Source organism: Malaclemys terrapin, chromosome 2, assembly GCF_027887155.1.
Source record: "Malaclemys terrapin pileata isolate rMalTer1 chromosome 2, rMalTer1.hap1, whole genome shotgun sequence".
In the NCBI taxonomy this organism is placed as follows: Eukaryota; Metazoa; Chordata; order Testudines; family Emydidae; genus Malaclemys; species Malaclemys terrapin.
In genome coordinates, this window is record NC_071506.1 from 39377570 (window position 1) to 39392680 (window position 15111).

A 15111-nucleotide genomic window follows, 5' to 3' on the forward strand; every position below is an offset into this window, starting at 1 on the left:
AATATGCCTGCCTCGTTGGCTGACAATGTTTTTAAAATGTAAAATGAATGAGGAAGGTGCCTGCAGGAAGAGAAAAGATGTGTTTGTGATTAAAATGCTGAATGAAACCTGTGAGCACAGGGTTCCATCCCTATCCCTGGCACAGACTTTCTGTATGATGTTAGGGAAGTCATTTAAACCAGAATTTTCATACGTAGACAAACTGTTCTTCATTTTCTCTGTGTATGATCTGACACACCTACAGTCTGATTTTCACTTCTGCACACTCATAACTTCCAACTGCTCGGCAACTCTGAAAAAAATCAGGCCCTAATTATCTCAGGTTGGGCACCCACTTATTGAGACATCCAAAAATTTGTGAGCCGACTAATTAATTTTGGCCTAAATCTCTCTGCACTTCAGTTCTCTATCTGTAAAATAAGGAAGTGCTATTACCCCCTGTGACAAAATGCTGGCAGCTAGCAGTTGAGTCAGCACTCTGATCATTCTGGTACCAATTAGTTTCCCCAGAGAGGTCTGATTGGGGAATTAAATTTAATTTTCTAATTAGGACAGAAGACTAGGTGAGCTAAAAGATTAATTAACCCATCAGCTGAGGACTGAAAAAAAAGACGTAAAAAGGAAGTGCATGAGAGAGAAGCAGGGTTAGCTAAGCCCAGAGTCAGAGAGATCTCAGGGAAGGGCAACCTTTTCTTTTCTTTGAGCCTTGAGAGAGAGCTGAGAATACAAGGGACTGTGTAAATAATATTGTTGCACAAAAATATAAAGGTGTTGGTGGAGAGAATATAAACAGCACAGTGTGGATACTCAACCAATGGACTCTGTGCAGGTTTCTGTGATGCAAGGCAGCAGGAGTGGATCATACCCTGCTACACCCCCATTTCACAGGGGTGTTATGAAGATAAATGAATGAATGTTTATGAGGCAACCAAAAACTATGGTGATGAGTGCAACAGAAATCTTGTGAAGAAAAATTCACACTCAATGTAAATATTGGATGGTGTGTAGTAAGTCAGTCATGAGACCACATACTCAAGGACTGGGATAAAAAGAAATGCCGCAAAGCAACACAGTTCACTTAATACCTTCTCATCCTGTGCAATGAACGAGGCAGGAATTCCATGGAAAAAGTAGTATGTGATCATGTAATTAAACACTGTATCATAATGCATATGGCACAAGGAGACAAGTTTGCATAGGTAAACTTAATTATGGCATTTCCTAGCATATGAATTTGACAGAAGTGGAGCTGCTCTGTAATAATTTATGAATACGGTATGTTGACCCTGTTATTGGGGTATAATAGGCTGTAAGGAAAAGCAAGCAGGAAGCAAACTATGGCTCAAACTAAGCCAACCCACAGTAAACACTTCAGGGTTGTAAAAGACAATACCCAAACTATTAGGTTTGAAGATTCTACCATCTGGATTCAGTCAACTTGCAGACCCAGTTTTAATGACCAAGGCCAATGGCCAGAAACTGAAGAGAACAAAGTACTATAGCAGTTTTAAAAAGGACTGTTGATAGAGAGAGGTGTTGACTGTTCAGCAGTTGTTCTGGGAGAGAAGACTGAAACAGGTACCCACTTACATGTCTAAAGAAACTAGGCCACTTGAGACTTCCATCAAGGAACAGTAAGACAGACATACATGTAGACTGGTTGTTGTTTTCAAATACTTTGTTCCTACTGTTATGATAAATCATACTTGGATTTTGAGAAGGCTGTTGAGTTACTGTCACACCATGGGTCACAAACTCCTGAAGGGAAGAACCACAGATTCTAAATCTATTTGGACCTGCTGGGTGAGATTGGTTGACACACAAAGTACTGTAGCCAGGGCCTGGTCTAAGAAAGGGAGAATCTAAAGGCATGGGCATAGGACTTGAAGGAATGCACTCAGAGAGCCAAAAAAGAGGACACAGATGTAGTTAATCCTGTAACCATGACAATGAATGCTTGAATATGCAACCTTAATGTACTTTAAGCTTAGGTATTTTTAATTTTTAGTGTGTGTGTGTGTGTGTGTGTGTGTGTGTGTGTGTGTGTGTGTGTGTGTGTGTGTGTAATAAGAATACACATATATATATATATATATATACACACACACATATATATATACACATATCACACACACACACACACATATATATTATGTACACCTATATACACACACAAATTAAGCAAATATATATAAAATTTACTGTAGATAAAAATATCTGACCTTCTGTCCCATGATTATAGGCAGCAAATGGCCCAGTAAATTGAATTCAGCCATAGAGATCGTAATGGTGCACTTAAGAATGGTAAAGCTTGTGAGTCGAGTGGGAATGTATTCCTCCAAAGATGCTATTTCTTCTGAGTTTGGCATAGTTCTATTTCCTTCCACAATATCTAAAATCAAACACAATTACACAAATAAATTCATCATATGATTAAAATAAAAGTAAATGAATTACCTTAAAATTCATAGATCCTAAGGCCAGAAAGGCCCATTTAGATCATCTAGCCTGACTCCCTGTATAACACAGGCCACAGAATTTCCCAAAAATAATTTATGGAGCATATCTTTCAGAAAACCATTCAATCTTGGTTTAAAAATTACCAGTGACAGAGAATCCATCACAACCCTTAGTAAATTATTCCAATGGTTAATTACTCTCACCATTAAAAATGTATGCCTTTCATTATTAGTCATCTGAATTTGTGTAGCTTCAACTTCCAGCCACTGGTTCGAGTTATACCTTTCTCTGCTTGAAGAGCCCATTATTAAACATTAGTTCCCCACATAGATACTCAAAGACTGTAATTAAATCACCATTCACCTTCTCTTTGTTAATCTAAATAGATTATATTCTTATTTTATGTTCTTATGATCTTATTGAGCTCTCTCAGTCTATCACTATAAGGCAAGTTTTTTAACCGTTTAAACATTCTCATGGCTCTTCTCTGTCCCAACTCCAATTTATCAATATCCTTCTTGAATTGTGGGCACCAGAACAGAACAAAGTATTCCAGCCGTGGTCACACCAGTGCCAAATACGGAGGTAAAATAAGTTATCTACTCCTACTCAAGATTCCTCCTTGGGTCACAGCATTGTACTGGGAGATCATGTTCAGCTGATTATCCATCACAACCCCCAAATCTTTTTCAGAGTCTTTGCTTCCAAGGATAGAGTCCCCTATCTTGTAAATATGGCCTACGTTGTTTGTTCCGAGATGTATACATTTACATTTAGCCATATTAAAACACATATTGTTTGCTTGCACCCATATTACCAAGCCATTCAGATCACTCTAAATCAGTGATCTGTCCTCTTCATTATTTACTATTCCTCAATTTTTGTGTCATCTGCATATTTTATTAGTGATGATTTTACATTTTCTTCCAGGTAATTCATAAAAATGTTCAACAGCATACAGCCAAAAACGGATTCCTGCAGGGCCCTCTGGAAACAGGCCCACTTGATGACTATTCCCGCTCACAGTTACACTTTGAGATCTATCTGTTTTTAATCCATTTAAGGTGTGCTGTGTTAATTTTATATCCTTCTAATTTTTTTAATCAAAATGTTGTGCAATACCAAGTCAAATACCTTACCAAAGTTTAAGTATATTAAATCAATTCTATTATCTTGCTTTAGTTGATAAAGTTATCAAATTAGTTTGACAGGATCTATTTTCCGTATACCCATGCTAATTTGATTTGAATTACATTACCTTCCTTTAGTTCTTTATTAATCGAGTCCCATTATCAGCCGCTCCATTACCTTGCCTGGGATCGATGTCCAGCTGACAGGCCTAAAATTACCTGTAAATATTTTCTCCAGCATCTAGTACAGTATTTTTTGTGGATTAGTAAAAGATGCAATTTTTTATCTTTATCTCTCTATATTGGGGAATATTATCCCTTTTACATTAGGCTCTACTTAATGATAAATATAATAATAATGAATTATTTTCCTCACTTGGAAATCCACACTTGTAGAGTCAAAAATACAAACAGGCTCTCTGTTTTATCTAAAATGTTAATCTTCATAGCTGGCCATAATTAGTGTCCATTCCCTTTTTCTGTTTAATCCCATTATTTCATAAACATTAACCTACATTAAGGATTTCCTTTTATTTTCTGGGACTTTAGAGGAGAAAGTACACTTAGGAGTGTGGATGTTGTGATGATACAAAGCCTCCAGCCACCATGGGACTTGTAGGTAAAAAGCATAGCCATAAAAGTGGTATGTGCTGGCCAGAGAATAGCATAGCTAGGGATGCCAGGGCATATGCTGATTCATTTTACCCTCCCCAAGCCTTCGCTGGTGTGACTCCCATGAAGAGACAGGCAGAGATTAAATTTCCTCTCTGCATCCCCTCTTCCACTATTTGCAGTTTGCACCTTTCAGCAGTGCTGAATCTGGTCTGCACAAAAAACACATTCATAATTAAATAAGCAGCATACCTGGTTTGGGCTTGTTATATGGCTCATATTCATGTTCCACAGCACAAACTATCATTTTCATAATCCTGTGTACTGCACTGCTATCCAGTCGAAGATTAAGTGGACCTACAATGAGGCTTTTTGTAGACATCTCCTGCACATTTACTAAATCTTCACTCTTTGATGAAGAAAGGTCTTGCTGATTTCCAGAAACTAAATAAAAGTGTATTTTTTTCAGTCAGTAAAATGAATGACGACAATTGGGAATATCAACATATTAATTTTGTCAATTATTTTTGATACAGCTCTTATGACCCCAGATTTATTATCAAAAAATAAAATTCCACAGAAAACATAATTAAGTAAATGCAACACGTCTGTTAACACAGAGTTAATCTATGTTTAAGAATTTTTATTCCTTTTCATGTTGAGAAAACTAAGGGTGAGATTCTGTGCTGTGCAATATATAAGAGCAGACTCGGGGAGGGAGCACTAAGGTGGCTTTATACCATGCTTTTGGAAGCCAAAAACATCCCCAGATAATTTAGGCAGTCCCGGGAAACTGTCTAAATTACAGAAGCCTGATACCAGCTGCCTATGGATAGCTGTGCTGCTCAAAATCTTTGTAGTGTGGCAATGTAGCCCCAATCCCAATAAATTCTAATGTGACCTCAGTTCCTGCACCAGGGACTGAAAACTTCCTCACCAATGTACTTCAGTCCACTTTTTGAAGGACCACCCCAGGGATGAAAGGGTTGTTCAATCTCCATCTCATCTTTGGCCTCTGTGCTGAGGCCACCAATAAGTATACCGATTAGAGCTAAATGTGATGGTAGTTCTTGTGTTACAGGCACTTGGAAGAAATGGATTGAACCCACCAACTCATTGCACAGGCCACTGGACAACCATTAGATGGTAGTGACTACATTATTATAAAACTATTTTATAGTAAAATACTTCAGCCAATTCTTTTAACTTTAGTGATTTAGGTTTTATAACTTTTTTTACACTATTCATTAAAAGATTTCTTCACCTTTTCCTGAGCATATTTACTCAGGAAAGGTCCATTCAGACTCATTTCATTTTCAGTGATTTTTTTTACAGTGATTCAGCAGTTTTTATATGTCCTTGTAGAGTTGAAATATCAAATGGATTGCTGAAGGTCACACAAAACTAGAACCAGGATCAAACTGACTCCCAGCCCATTTCTCTAACACACAAAAGAATAGAGCAAACATACAAAAACAAGAAAAATCTGATTCAAGGATGACAAATGAGAGCCTACCTAGTCCATTCCAATAAGTATCATATCTTGATGGTATCTGGATAACTGATAGCAGACCAAACTCCAAAATCCATCTGACCAAAGTGGTCCCAAACAGGAAACTTACTTTTACCCAAACAAAAATAGAGACAGCCTGTGACGACTAGGAAGGTGGTTTTATGAGAACCTGCAGCACAGCATTTATTACTGTGTGCTACTGGAGAACTGGTTAGTGGGGAATCTGGTACGGTAATGATGATTAGAGTTTCATCTAGGTTTCTTGGAGTTTTCCAAACCTTTCCCTTGCAGACACCCGTCTCACCAAAACGTAATCCTTGACTTCCATGGTTAAGCTGTCCTGTAGAAACTATGATGTCTTTCACTTTAATTGGCTTTGGGAACACTAATACTTGCTTAAGTGATTCCATAGATATAATTTCCTCTGCAGGTATGTCTACACTGAAGAGTAAGGTCGGGCTCAGACTCCGGTTAAAGCCTAACCCCCCTTCTGTCTACTCACAAATTGTGCTAAACCAGGGGTTGGACCCAGGGGTCCAGGACTTTGTGGAGCTGCAGGCTGTGAGCCCTAGTCAAGCCGTGACCCAGGTTTTGAGCTCTAATGCTTTGCAGTGTAGACACAGCCCACCTCTGCCCCCTTGACTCAGGTTCTGGGAGTAGCCAAAAGTATCTCACAATTTCATGAGCCAAATTCCTATGCCCTATCCAAAGAATCCCCAATCGACTCCAAAGAAAACGGAAACAACCCCCACCCCTTGATGATCAGCAGCAGCTCACTGAGTCAGCACTGACCCTTCCATCGTCTTCCGATCACCAAGCTGCAAACACATGAGAGTGCCTTCTGCATTTGCAATGAACAGAACAAGCCTTTTGCAAAATGCACTGCTTCATGATCACGGGAGCACAGCCAGATTTTGGTAAATCTCTGGTGCAAGGCCAGCAAAACTGACTTTAGTAAGAGTACCAGGAACAACCACGCATACCAGCAAATAGTGGAGAAGCCAGCAGCTTTGCAAATTTACCAGTAATACTCCTTCTGTGGATCCTGTCCACAAATCAAATTCTTTCTCCAGTATGAAACTGCTCTCAGTTCCAACAAAATTGGAGACAACAATAATCTTGGTTGAACAAGGGAAATTGGAGAACAGTTCTTTTGTAGGGATCCAGAAAATGTCCTTGGAGTTGAAGGAAGAGGAGAACCCCCACACTCCTCTACATATCCTTTCCCTTCTGGAGACAGACATATTTGAGACTGTTGGAGTATGGTTTCTCCTTGCTCCAATAACACAACTGACTCCATATCTGGCGGCTCTGAGGTCAAATCCAATCTATAAACCTGCACCTGAACAATTGTGCACTGTGGTGCCATAGTATCAGTCACTGGTGTCATAATATGTCCTTGCTTCACTAGCTCCTTAAGCCTCTTTTTGGAACCGGCTCATCCAGATCTGATGGTAGCAGATCCGAAGAAAGTTTCCTCACTTTTCCATGCAGCTGCATCTCAGTATATGGTTCTTTATATTTAGTGTGCATAGTGGAATCCTTCACTCGCGGATTGGCTCTCTTAAGAGAGGATGACACTGTCGAGGACTGACTACTGACATTTGCCTGCGTAGATAAATCATTATCAAGAGGATAATCTTTTTTACCCACAGAACCATCCAGGGCAGATGGTAGTCTATGGATCATCTTGCCAGTTCCAGATGGCTTTGCAGCCAAGCCTATTTTCAACAGGATTGCTTGTAATCTGTTCTTTCTTTCTTTGCTCTCGAGATAAATGTAGAGCAAACTGAGCACTTGGCAGATGAGTGCCCTTCCCTTACACATGACAGGCACCCAGCATGTGCACCAGGTGCTGGGAACATCGCGGGACAGGATACATATCTTTTGAAACCATGTTTCTTTTTTGATTCCATCGACAGCTAGCTATACTATTACTAACTATAGGACTAAAACTCTCTATAGCTACTAACAATTAAGATTTTAACTAACTAATCATGGATACAAGAGGATACCTGAGCTCCACACAAAAGGTTCAGCTGGTCATAGTTAAAAGGAACAGAGGTAGCTGGAGGGCCACACCCCTTTTATACTCTTGCCTTGGAACATTTGACAGTCTCTGAGGGGAGGGGAGAGGAAGGAGCGTGAGCACCCTAATGACTACTGCTAGTTAAAGCTCTAGGGGTCAGACTGCACCAGTTCAGAACATCTTGAGAGTGGTAATATGCACAGGACACCAAAGAAAAATATCCAGTTTTAGAGGTACTAAACTTAAGTGTGTCTTTTTAAATTGAGGACTTTGCATAAGAACAAAATATTTTCTTTAATAGTACATCTGTTCACCATTCCCCAGCTGATATCACTATTCCATATATGTGAAAATTGTTTTTACAGACAATTGTGAGTTCCACAGCATAAAGGTAAGCATATGTACAGAAAACAGCTGATTTGGAGCAGGCACATATAAATCTGCTTCGTCAGAAGCCCCCAAGTAGGCACCAAAGAACCCCCATGGCAATAGTATTTGTTCGTCCTTAAATGCGGGTGGGGAAAGAAGCAGTTACCCAATGGGGTGGAGCTATGGAATAGCAGCTCTACAGGGTATTCGCTCAGAGAAAATGACCTTGAATTATCTATACAAAAATTATAATATAAAAAGATGCTACATGCTGAAGATTTAACTAACCTTGGGTAGCTTTAGCTATCCTCAGAGGAACACGATAACTTTTAAATGAGCCAGACACGTTGTCAAAATTAGAAAGCTCAAGAATGGATGATAATTGGTGCAGAAGTCTATATACACACATGGTTTGAACCAATATTTCCCATAAATCCTCAAACTGCATAATTAAAAATACTATAAACCCACCATCTTCTGTGCATTTGCTAATCCCACTATCCCAAAATAATAAATGTGTAGGGTTGTCTACACACTTAGCCATGTAATCTGGGTGTTGTAACTTTCTTCTTCTGAACATTTTTTCCTGGGGAATATGATATGGCCCTAGGACATCAAGTAGAAAATGAGCACCAAAAAACAGATGAACTCTTAAGAAACAAAGATCTCGTCAGATAAATCATCTATATATAAAATAAGAAATCACAGAAAATATATTCTAAAACTAGAATTATTTCTCAAATTTTTTTACAGCATCAGGTTGTTTTTTTTAAAAAGTCATTCAAATGTGACATTACACAAAATTCAATCTAGTACACTACTAGATTGTACTAGTAATAGAAAACTTCTTTAAGTTTAGCTGTTGATTATAAAAAATATCTTTCCAATCACCTATGACAGTGTTTCTCAAACTTGGGACGCCGCTTGTGTAGGGAAAGCCCCTGGCGGGCAGGTTTGTTTACCTGCCCGGGCCACAGGTCCAGCCGATCGCAGCTCCCACTGGCCACGGTTCGCTGCTCCAGGCCAATGGGAGCTGCTGGAAGCGGCGCGGGCCGAGGGACGTACTGGCTACTGCTTCCCACAGCTCCCATTGGCCTGGAGCAGCGAACCGCGGCCAGTGGGAGCCGCGATCGGCCAAACCTGCGAACGCGGCAGGTAAACAAACCGGCCCGGTCCGCCAGGGGCTTTCCCTAGACAAGCAGTGTCCCAAGTTTGGGAAACACTGACCTATGAGAAAAAAAACAAGTTAGAATACCAAGAATCTAAGAAAACTCAAACATGTCAGTTCCAACAAGCAACTGCAAAAATGAATCTAAGGTAAGGTAGAGGACAGCTGGTCAAGGCCCGGGTGGCTGTCAAAAAATCTTTGCTTTCTGTTTTTCAAGAGAGGGCAAAACAAAGAAAAGGCGTACCTTTGCCACTGGTGCTTTCCATTGTGTACAAGTAATCCATGTAAAAGGCACCAAACCTCTGCATTCCAGCCACCTCCGAGTATGTCTCCTACCAACAAAACAAAGCAAATAAATCAAAAGCTGTATAAGGAAAGAATCTTGAGATTACAAACTAATAGGCCTAGTATCAAAAACATATATGCTTGTTGGGGTTTGTAAAAAGCAACAGAGTCTCCTGTGGCACCTTTAAGACTAACAGATGTCTAGTCTTAAAGGTGCCACAGGACTCTCTGTTGCTTTTTACAGATCCAGACTAACACAGCTACCCCTCTGATGTTTGGGTTTGTGCATTAATACACAGAAAGGCTTATCAAAACAGAAGACAGATGTCATCTCAGAGAATTCACCTTTCAGATAGGTAATCTAACTTCTATTGCACACCACACAGAAAGGAGATCCATAATATCAGCTTGACATTTTGACCACTTTATCAATAACATATAGTTTTTTAATACCTTTAATGGAGTAAATATTCTTCACTAGACCTCCTACATCCCAGCAGACCTGTTTAATACTGTAAAATTAAAACTAAAGCTTGTTAATTCTAAAATATTTTGATTTTTTAAAACAAAACAATGCATTTTATCTTTAGCCTTTTGAAAACTTAAGTCACTACATCATTACGATTTTTAGAAAATATCTCATTGTAATTCATAGAAGCAAGAAAACTATAGAAAACTTGTCAAGGAAAGGGCATTTTTTAATTAAGGAGAAGTAAATGGTATTCATAAATGTTTGGGTTTGGGGCTTTACCAATTTCACTCTGTTGAGGCATCTCTAGATTGATATCTACTGTACTGCTCTTTTCTTTTCTTTTTGTTCTAAGCAGTATATAGATTCATAGAAATGTAGGGCTGGAAAGGTGACCTTGAGAGGTGACCTAGTCCATCCTCCCGCCCTACTGAAACGGGGCCAAATATAGCTAGACAATCCCTGACAGGTGTTTGTCCAACCTGTTCTTAAACACCTCCAGTGACAGGGATTCCAGTACTTTCTAGGAAGCCTATTCCAGTACTTAATTATCCTCAGAGTTAGAAATCTTTTCCTAATATCTAACCTTAAATCTCCTTTACTGCAGATTAAGCCCATTACTTCTTGTCCTACCATCAGGAGAACAAATGATCACCATTCTCCTCTTTATAAAAGCCTTAATATATTTGCAAAATTATCAGATCTCCTCTCTGCCTTCTTTTCTCAAGATTAAACATTCCCAGTTTTTTTAACCTTTCCTCAGAGGTCAGGTTTTCTAAACCTTTTATCATTTTTTGATCCTTTTCTGCAGTACTACTGCCTAGCCAGTTAGTCCCCATTTTATAGTCGTGCATTTGATTTTTCCTTCCTAAGTGTAGTATTTTGAACCTATCTTTATTAAATTTCATCATGTTGATTTCAAACCAATTCTCCAATTTGTCCCCGTCATTTTAAATTCTAATCCTGTCCTCCAAAGTACTTACAACTTCTCCCAGTTTGGTGTAATCTGCAAATTTTATAAGCATACTCTCCACTTCATTATCTAAGTCATTAATGAAAATGTTGAATAGTACTAGACACAGGATAGAACCCTTCAAGAATTCCACTAGATACATCCTCCCAGTTTAATAGCAAACCACTGGTAATTACTCTGAGTATGGTCTTTCGGTCAGTTGTGTAACCAACTCTTATTGTAAATTCATCTAGACTGCATTTCCCTAGTTTGCTTATGAGAATTTCAGGTGGGATTATGTCAGAAAGTCTTACTAAAATCAAGATATCACATCTACAGCTTCCGCCATATCCAGTAGGCCAGTGGTTCTCAAACTTACTTGATTACACCCCTCCCTTTCTTTGTGTCTGTAGCAGTTTACGCCCGCCTCCCACCACCCCTCAGCTCTCCAGCCACCCAGCTCTGAATGTGCATAGTAAGTTTTTTTCCCCTAAAGCTTCTCATGCCCTCCCCCCATCAAAATACATTTGGCGCACCACCACCACCACCCTTTGAGAACCTCTGCAAAAGGCCAACAACCCAGTCAAAGAAGGAAATTAGCCTGATTTAGCATGACTTTTTCTCAACAAAACCATGCTGGCTATTTCCTTATCACCCTATTATCCTCTAGGTGCTTAAAAATTGATTGGTTAATAATTCCACATATTGAAGTTAGGCTGACTAGTATATAATTTCCTGGGTCCTTCTTAAAGGATGTTTGCCCTTCTCCAGTCCTCTCAGACCTCACCCATCCTCCATAAATTCTGCAAGATGATTGCTAATGGTCCCAAGATTATCTCAGCTGGTTCCTTAAATATCCTATGCTGAATTTAGTCAGATCATCAACTTCAATACATCTAACTTATCTAAATATTTTTTAATCTGATCTTTCCCTCTTCTGGTTTGTGCTCCTTACCCATTTTGTTAATATCAATCATGGTAGGTATCTGATTACAATTTACCTTTCAAATGAAGATTGAGGCAAAACAGGTATTCAACACCTCAGCCTTCTTGATGTCATCTATTAGCAGCTCTCGTTCCCTGCTAAGTAGAGGACGTACGCTCTTCTTTATCTACCTCTTGCTCCTAATGTATTTAAAGAACCTTTTCACATTGCCTTTCATGTCCCTTGTTAGGTACAATTCATTTTGTGTCTAAGCCTTTCTGATTTTGTTCCTATATGCTTGCACTATTCTTTTGTACTAATCCATAGCAGTTTACCCATGTTTCCACTTTTGGTAGGATTCCTTTTCTATTTTCAGCTCATTAAAGACCTCCTGGTGTAATCATATTGGCCTCATACTAGTCTTCCTATTTTTTTCTTTACATCCACATATTCTGCTGCTGTGCCTTAAATACTGCCTCTGAGAAACTGCCAGCTTTTCTGAACTCCTTTTTCCTTTAGATTTTCTTCCCAAGAGACCTTAACTACCAGTCCTGAATTTGTTAAAATGTGCTTTTTTGAAGTCCATTGTTCTGATTCTGCTGCTCTCATTCCTTCCTTTCCTTAGGATCATAGAATCTATCAATTAATGTATCAGAGGGGTAGCCGTGTTAGTCTGGATCTGCAAAAGCAGCAAAGAGTCCTGTGGCACCTTACAGACTAACAGGCGTATTGGAGCATGAGCTTTCGTGGGTGAATACCCACTTCGTCGGACACATGTGTCTTATTCACCCAATTCATAATCACCATAATTTTTTTTCATCCCCATAAACAATTCTTCCCTGTTAGTCATAATCACGTTTATAATGAACTTCCCGTCTGCTTACATCCTCCTCCGTATGAAACAAGATGTTGTCCCCAGCACCTTCCAAGAACTTCTTGGAAATTTTATGTTTTGCTATTTTACTGTTCCAACAGATGTCAGAATGGTTAAAATCACCGATTCCTACCAAATCTTGTGTTTTCAAGACTTCTGTTTCTTGTTCGAGAGACATCTCATATATTTATAATACTGACCCAAAACTCTCTATTATAAGACTGGTGGGTTGGATGAGCACTTGCTGGTGGTCTATAAAGAACTGTTTGGATACATGGTGCTGGTGCTCCTCTTAATTTCTGGTTTCTTTTACAAGCGCTCAAACTCTAAAATCAATGCAGCTACTGATTGCTCAGCACTTTTGAAAATTTGCCCTTTTGGGGGGCCATTAAGGCCATTTGTAGAGTATGCTATTCAACATAAGAAAGGGTGGCAGAATCTGGTCTTTTAAAAGTACATAGATTTTAAAATCCATTGAAAAATTAAAAATAGAAAAGAAAAATTATTTTCTAACCTTATGATGAGCTGCATCCAAAATAAATTCTGCACGAATCCCATTATTTTCTGGACTTCTGTAATCAAATAGTGAATTGGTAAGGTACGTCATTCCTTTTGTACTCAGATTTTCTCCACAACTGAAGAAGTAGGCCTCCTTAAAAGGTGGTTTAAAAAACAAGCAAGTGAGAGACAAGAGGGCAAACATGAGAAAAAGTCAGGTTAGTGTGACCAAACATTTCTGTTGTTTCTTCATACAATGATCTATGAGTAAAATCCACATGAATCCTTACGAAAACTTGAAACAGGCCACCTTAAATCCACTCCTCAGTTTTCGGCAAAAACACTGGTATAGCTGAAGATATTAAAACAATTATTTAATTAACTTCAAAGCTTTTCCTTATTTACAAGTTAATAAAAATATCCTGGGCTAATGAACTTCACCGTTCTGTAGTTTGTTAGCCCAGAATACTTAGAACTTGATATTAATATGGAGAAGCCTTGAATTATTATTATACTGAAATATGCTCTCCATCTTCTCACCTCTGTTTTCTGCCTTATCACTATAAATCCCCTTTCCTAGCTTGCTGCCCAGTCCCCTCACAATCGTTTATCTATTTACAATAAACGTGGCTACTTCAACCTATGACCTGCTCACTATCTTATCCCCCTTCAGCCACAGTCTTGTCTGTAGCCCTCCAACTTCCCTTCCTTGTCTTTTGAGAGAGGCTAAGCACTCTCACTTCCCATTAAGAGTAGTTCCTTTTTAAAATTATACTTTACCTGAGAATAGGTAGGATGACACTGTGGGAACACGGTAAAAAGCTTAAAGATACAAAACTGTTACCTACCCGCCCTCCTACCCCTCTGTCAGAGTTGCTGGCAAGAAGGAACTGAGCCAGTGTAGGACCGGCGGAGCCTAATATACCAACGCATGAGTACGGCACTCCAGAGGGCGTTGCAGCCGACCCTATGGATACCGCTAAGGCAAAAATCTCCAACAACTGTTTATGTGGGCGCACACCTACCTAGAATGGAAGACATGAGCAACACATCTTGAAGAACAACAGTTATGAAAGGTAGGTAACTGTTTTTTCTTCTTCTAGTGCTCGCTCACGTTGACTCTATTCTAGGTGACTCCCAAGCAGTATCCCTGGAGTTCATGCTCTTGCTGCTTGTAACACTGCTCTACCGAAGCCTGCATCGTCTCAGGCCTGCTGGGTAAGTGCATAAATGACCAGGTAGCGGCCCTGCAGATATCTTGAATAGGTCCATGGGCCAGGAAGGCCGCTCATGCCCCCTCTGCCCTAGTCAAATGGGTGGTTACAATCGCCATTGGAAGGACTTTTACCTGATCACAGCAACAGCAGATGCAGGCAGTGATCCAGGATGAAATCATCTGAGCGGACATTGGACGACCTTTCATCCTGTCTGCCACTTCAATGAACAACTGCCTTGACTTACAAAATGACTTAGTCCTGTTGATGTAGAACACAAGCGCTCTCCTGACGTTCAGAGAATGCAACTTGCATTCCTCCTCCAACGACTTATGAGGCTTTGGAAAGAAGACAGGTAAGTATACGTCCTGGCTGGTATGAAACTGTGAAACTACCTTGGGCAGGAACGCCAGGTGCAGCCTAGCTGGATCTTGTCCTTGTATGTGGTAGCTCTGACGTAAGCGCCCTGATCTGAGACCCTGCGGGTAGACATTATTGCAACCAGGAAAGAAACCTTCCAGGAGAGGAGGAGAAGGGATCAAGAAGCCAGAGGCTCAAAGGGGGGGACCCATGAACTGCAATAGCATAAGATTCAGGTCCAAGGAGGGACGGG

The 15111-nt window shown here is 39.7% G+C and overlaps 1 protein-coding gene across 6 annotated transcripts in view; it reads right to left on the reverse strand.

The window, feature by feature from the left end:
- The window catches only part of VPS13B (vacuolar protein sorting 13 homolog B), a 960935-nt gene that overhangs the window by 785258 nt on the left and 160566 nt on the right, over window positions 1-15111 (reverse strand). For all 6 annotated transcript variants that reach the window (XM_054017509.1, XM_054017507.1, XM_054017510.1 and 3 more), the window contains exons 11-14: window positions 13301-13438; window positions 9526-9613; window positions 4455-4646; window positions 2223-2392 (exon numbers count right to left, since the gene is read on the reverse strand). In XM_054017509.1, coding sequence (XP_053873484.1) covers window positions 2223-2392; window positions 4455-4646; window positions 9526-9613; window positions 13301-13438 — 588 coding nt within the window. The remainder of the gene's footprint in view (window positions 1-2222; window positions 2393-4454; window positions 4647-9525; window positions 9614-13300; window positions 13439-15111) is intronic.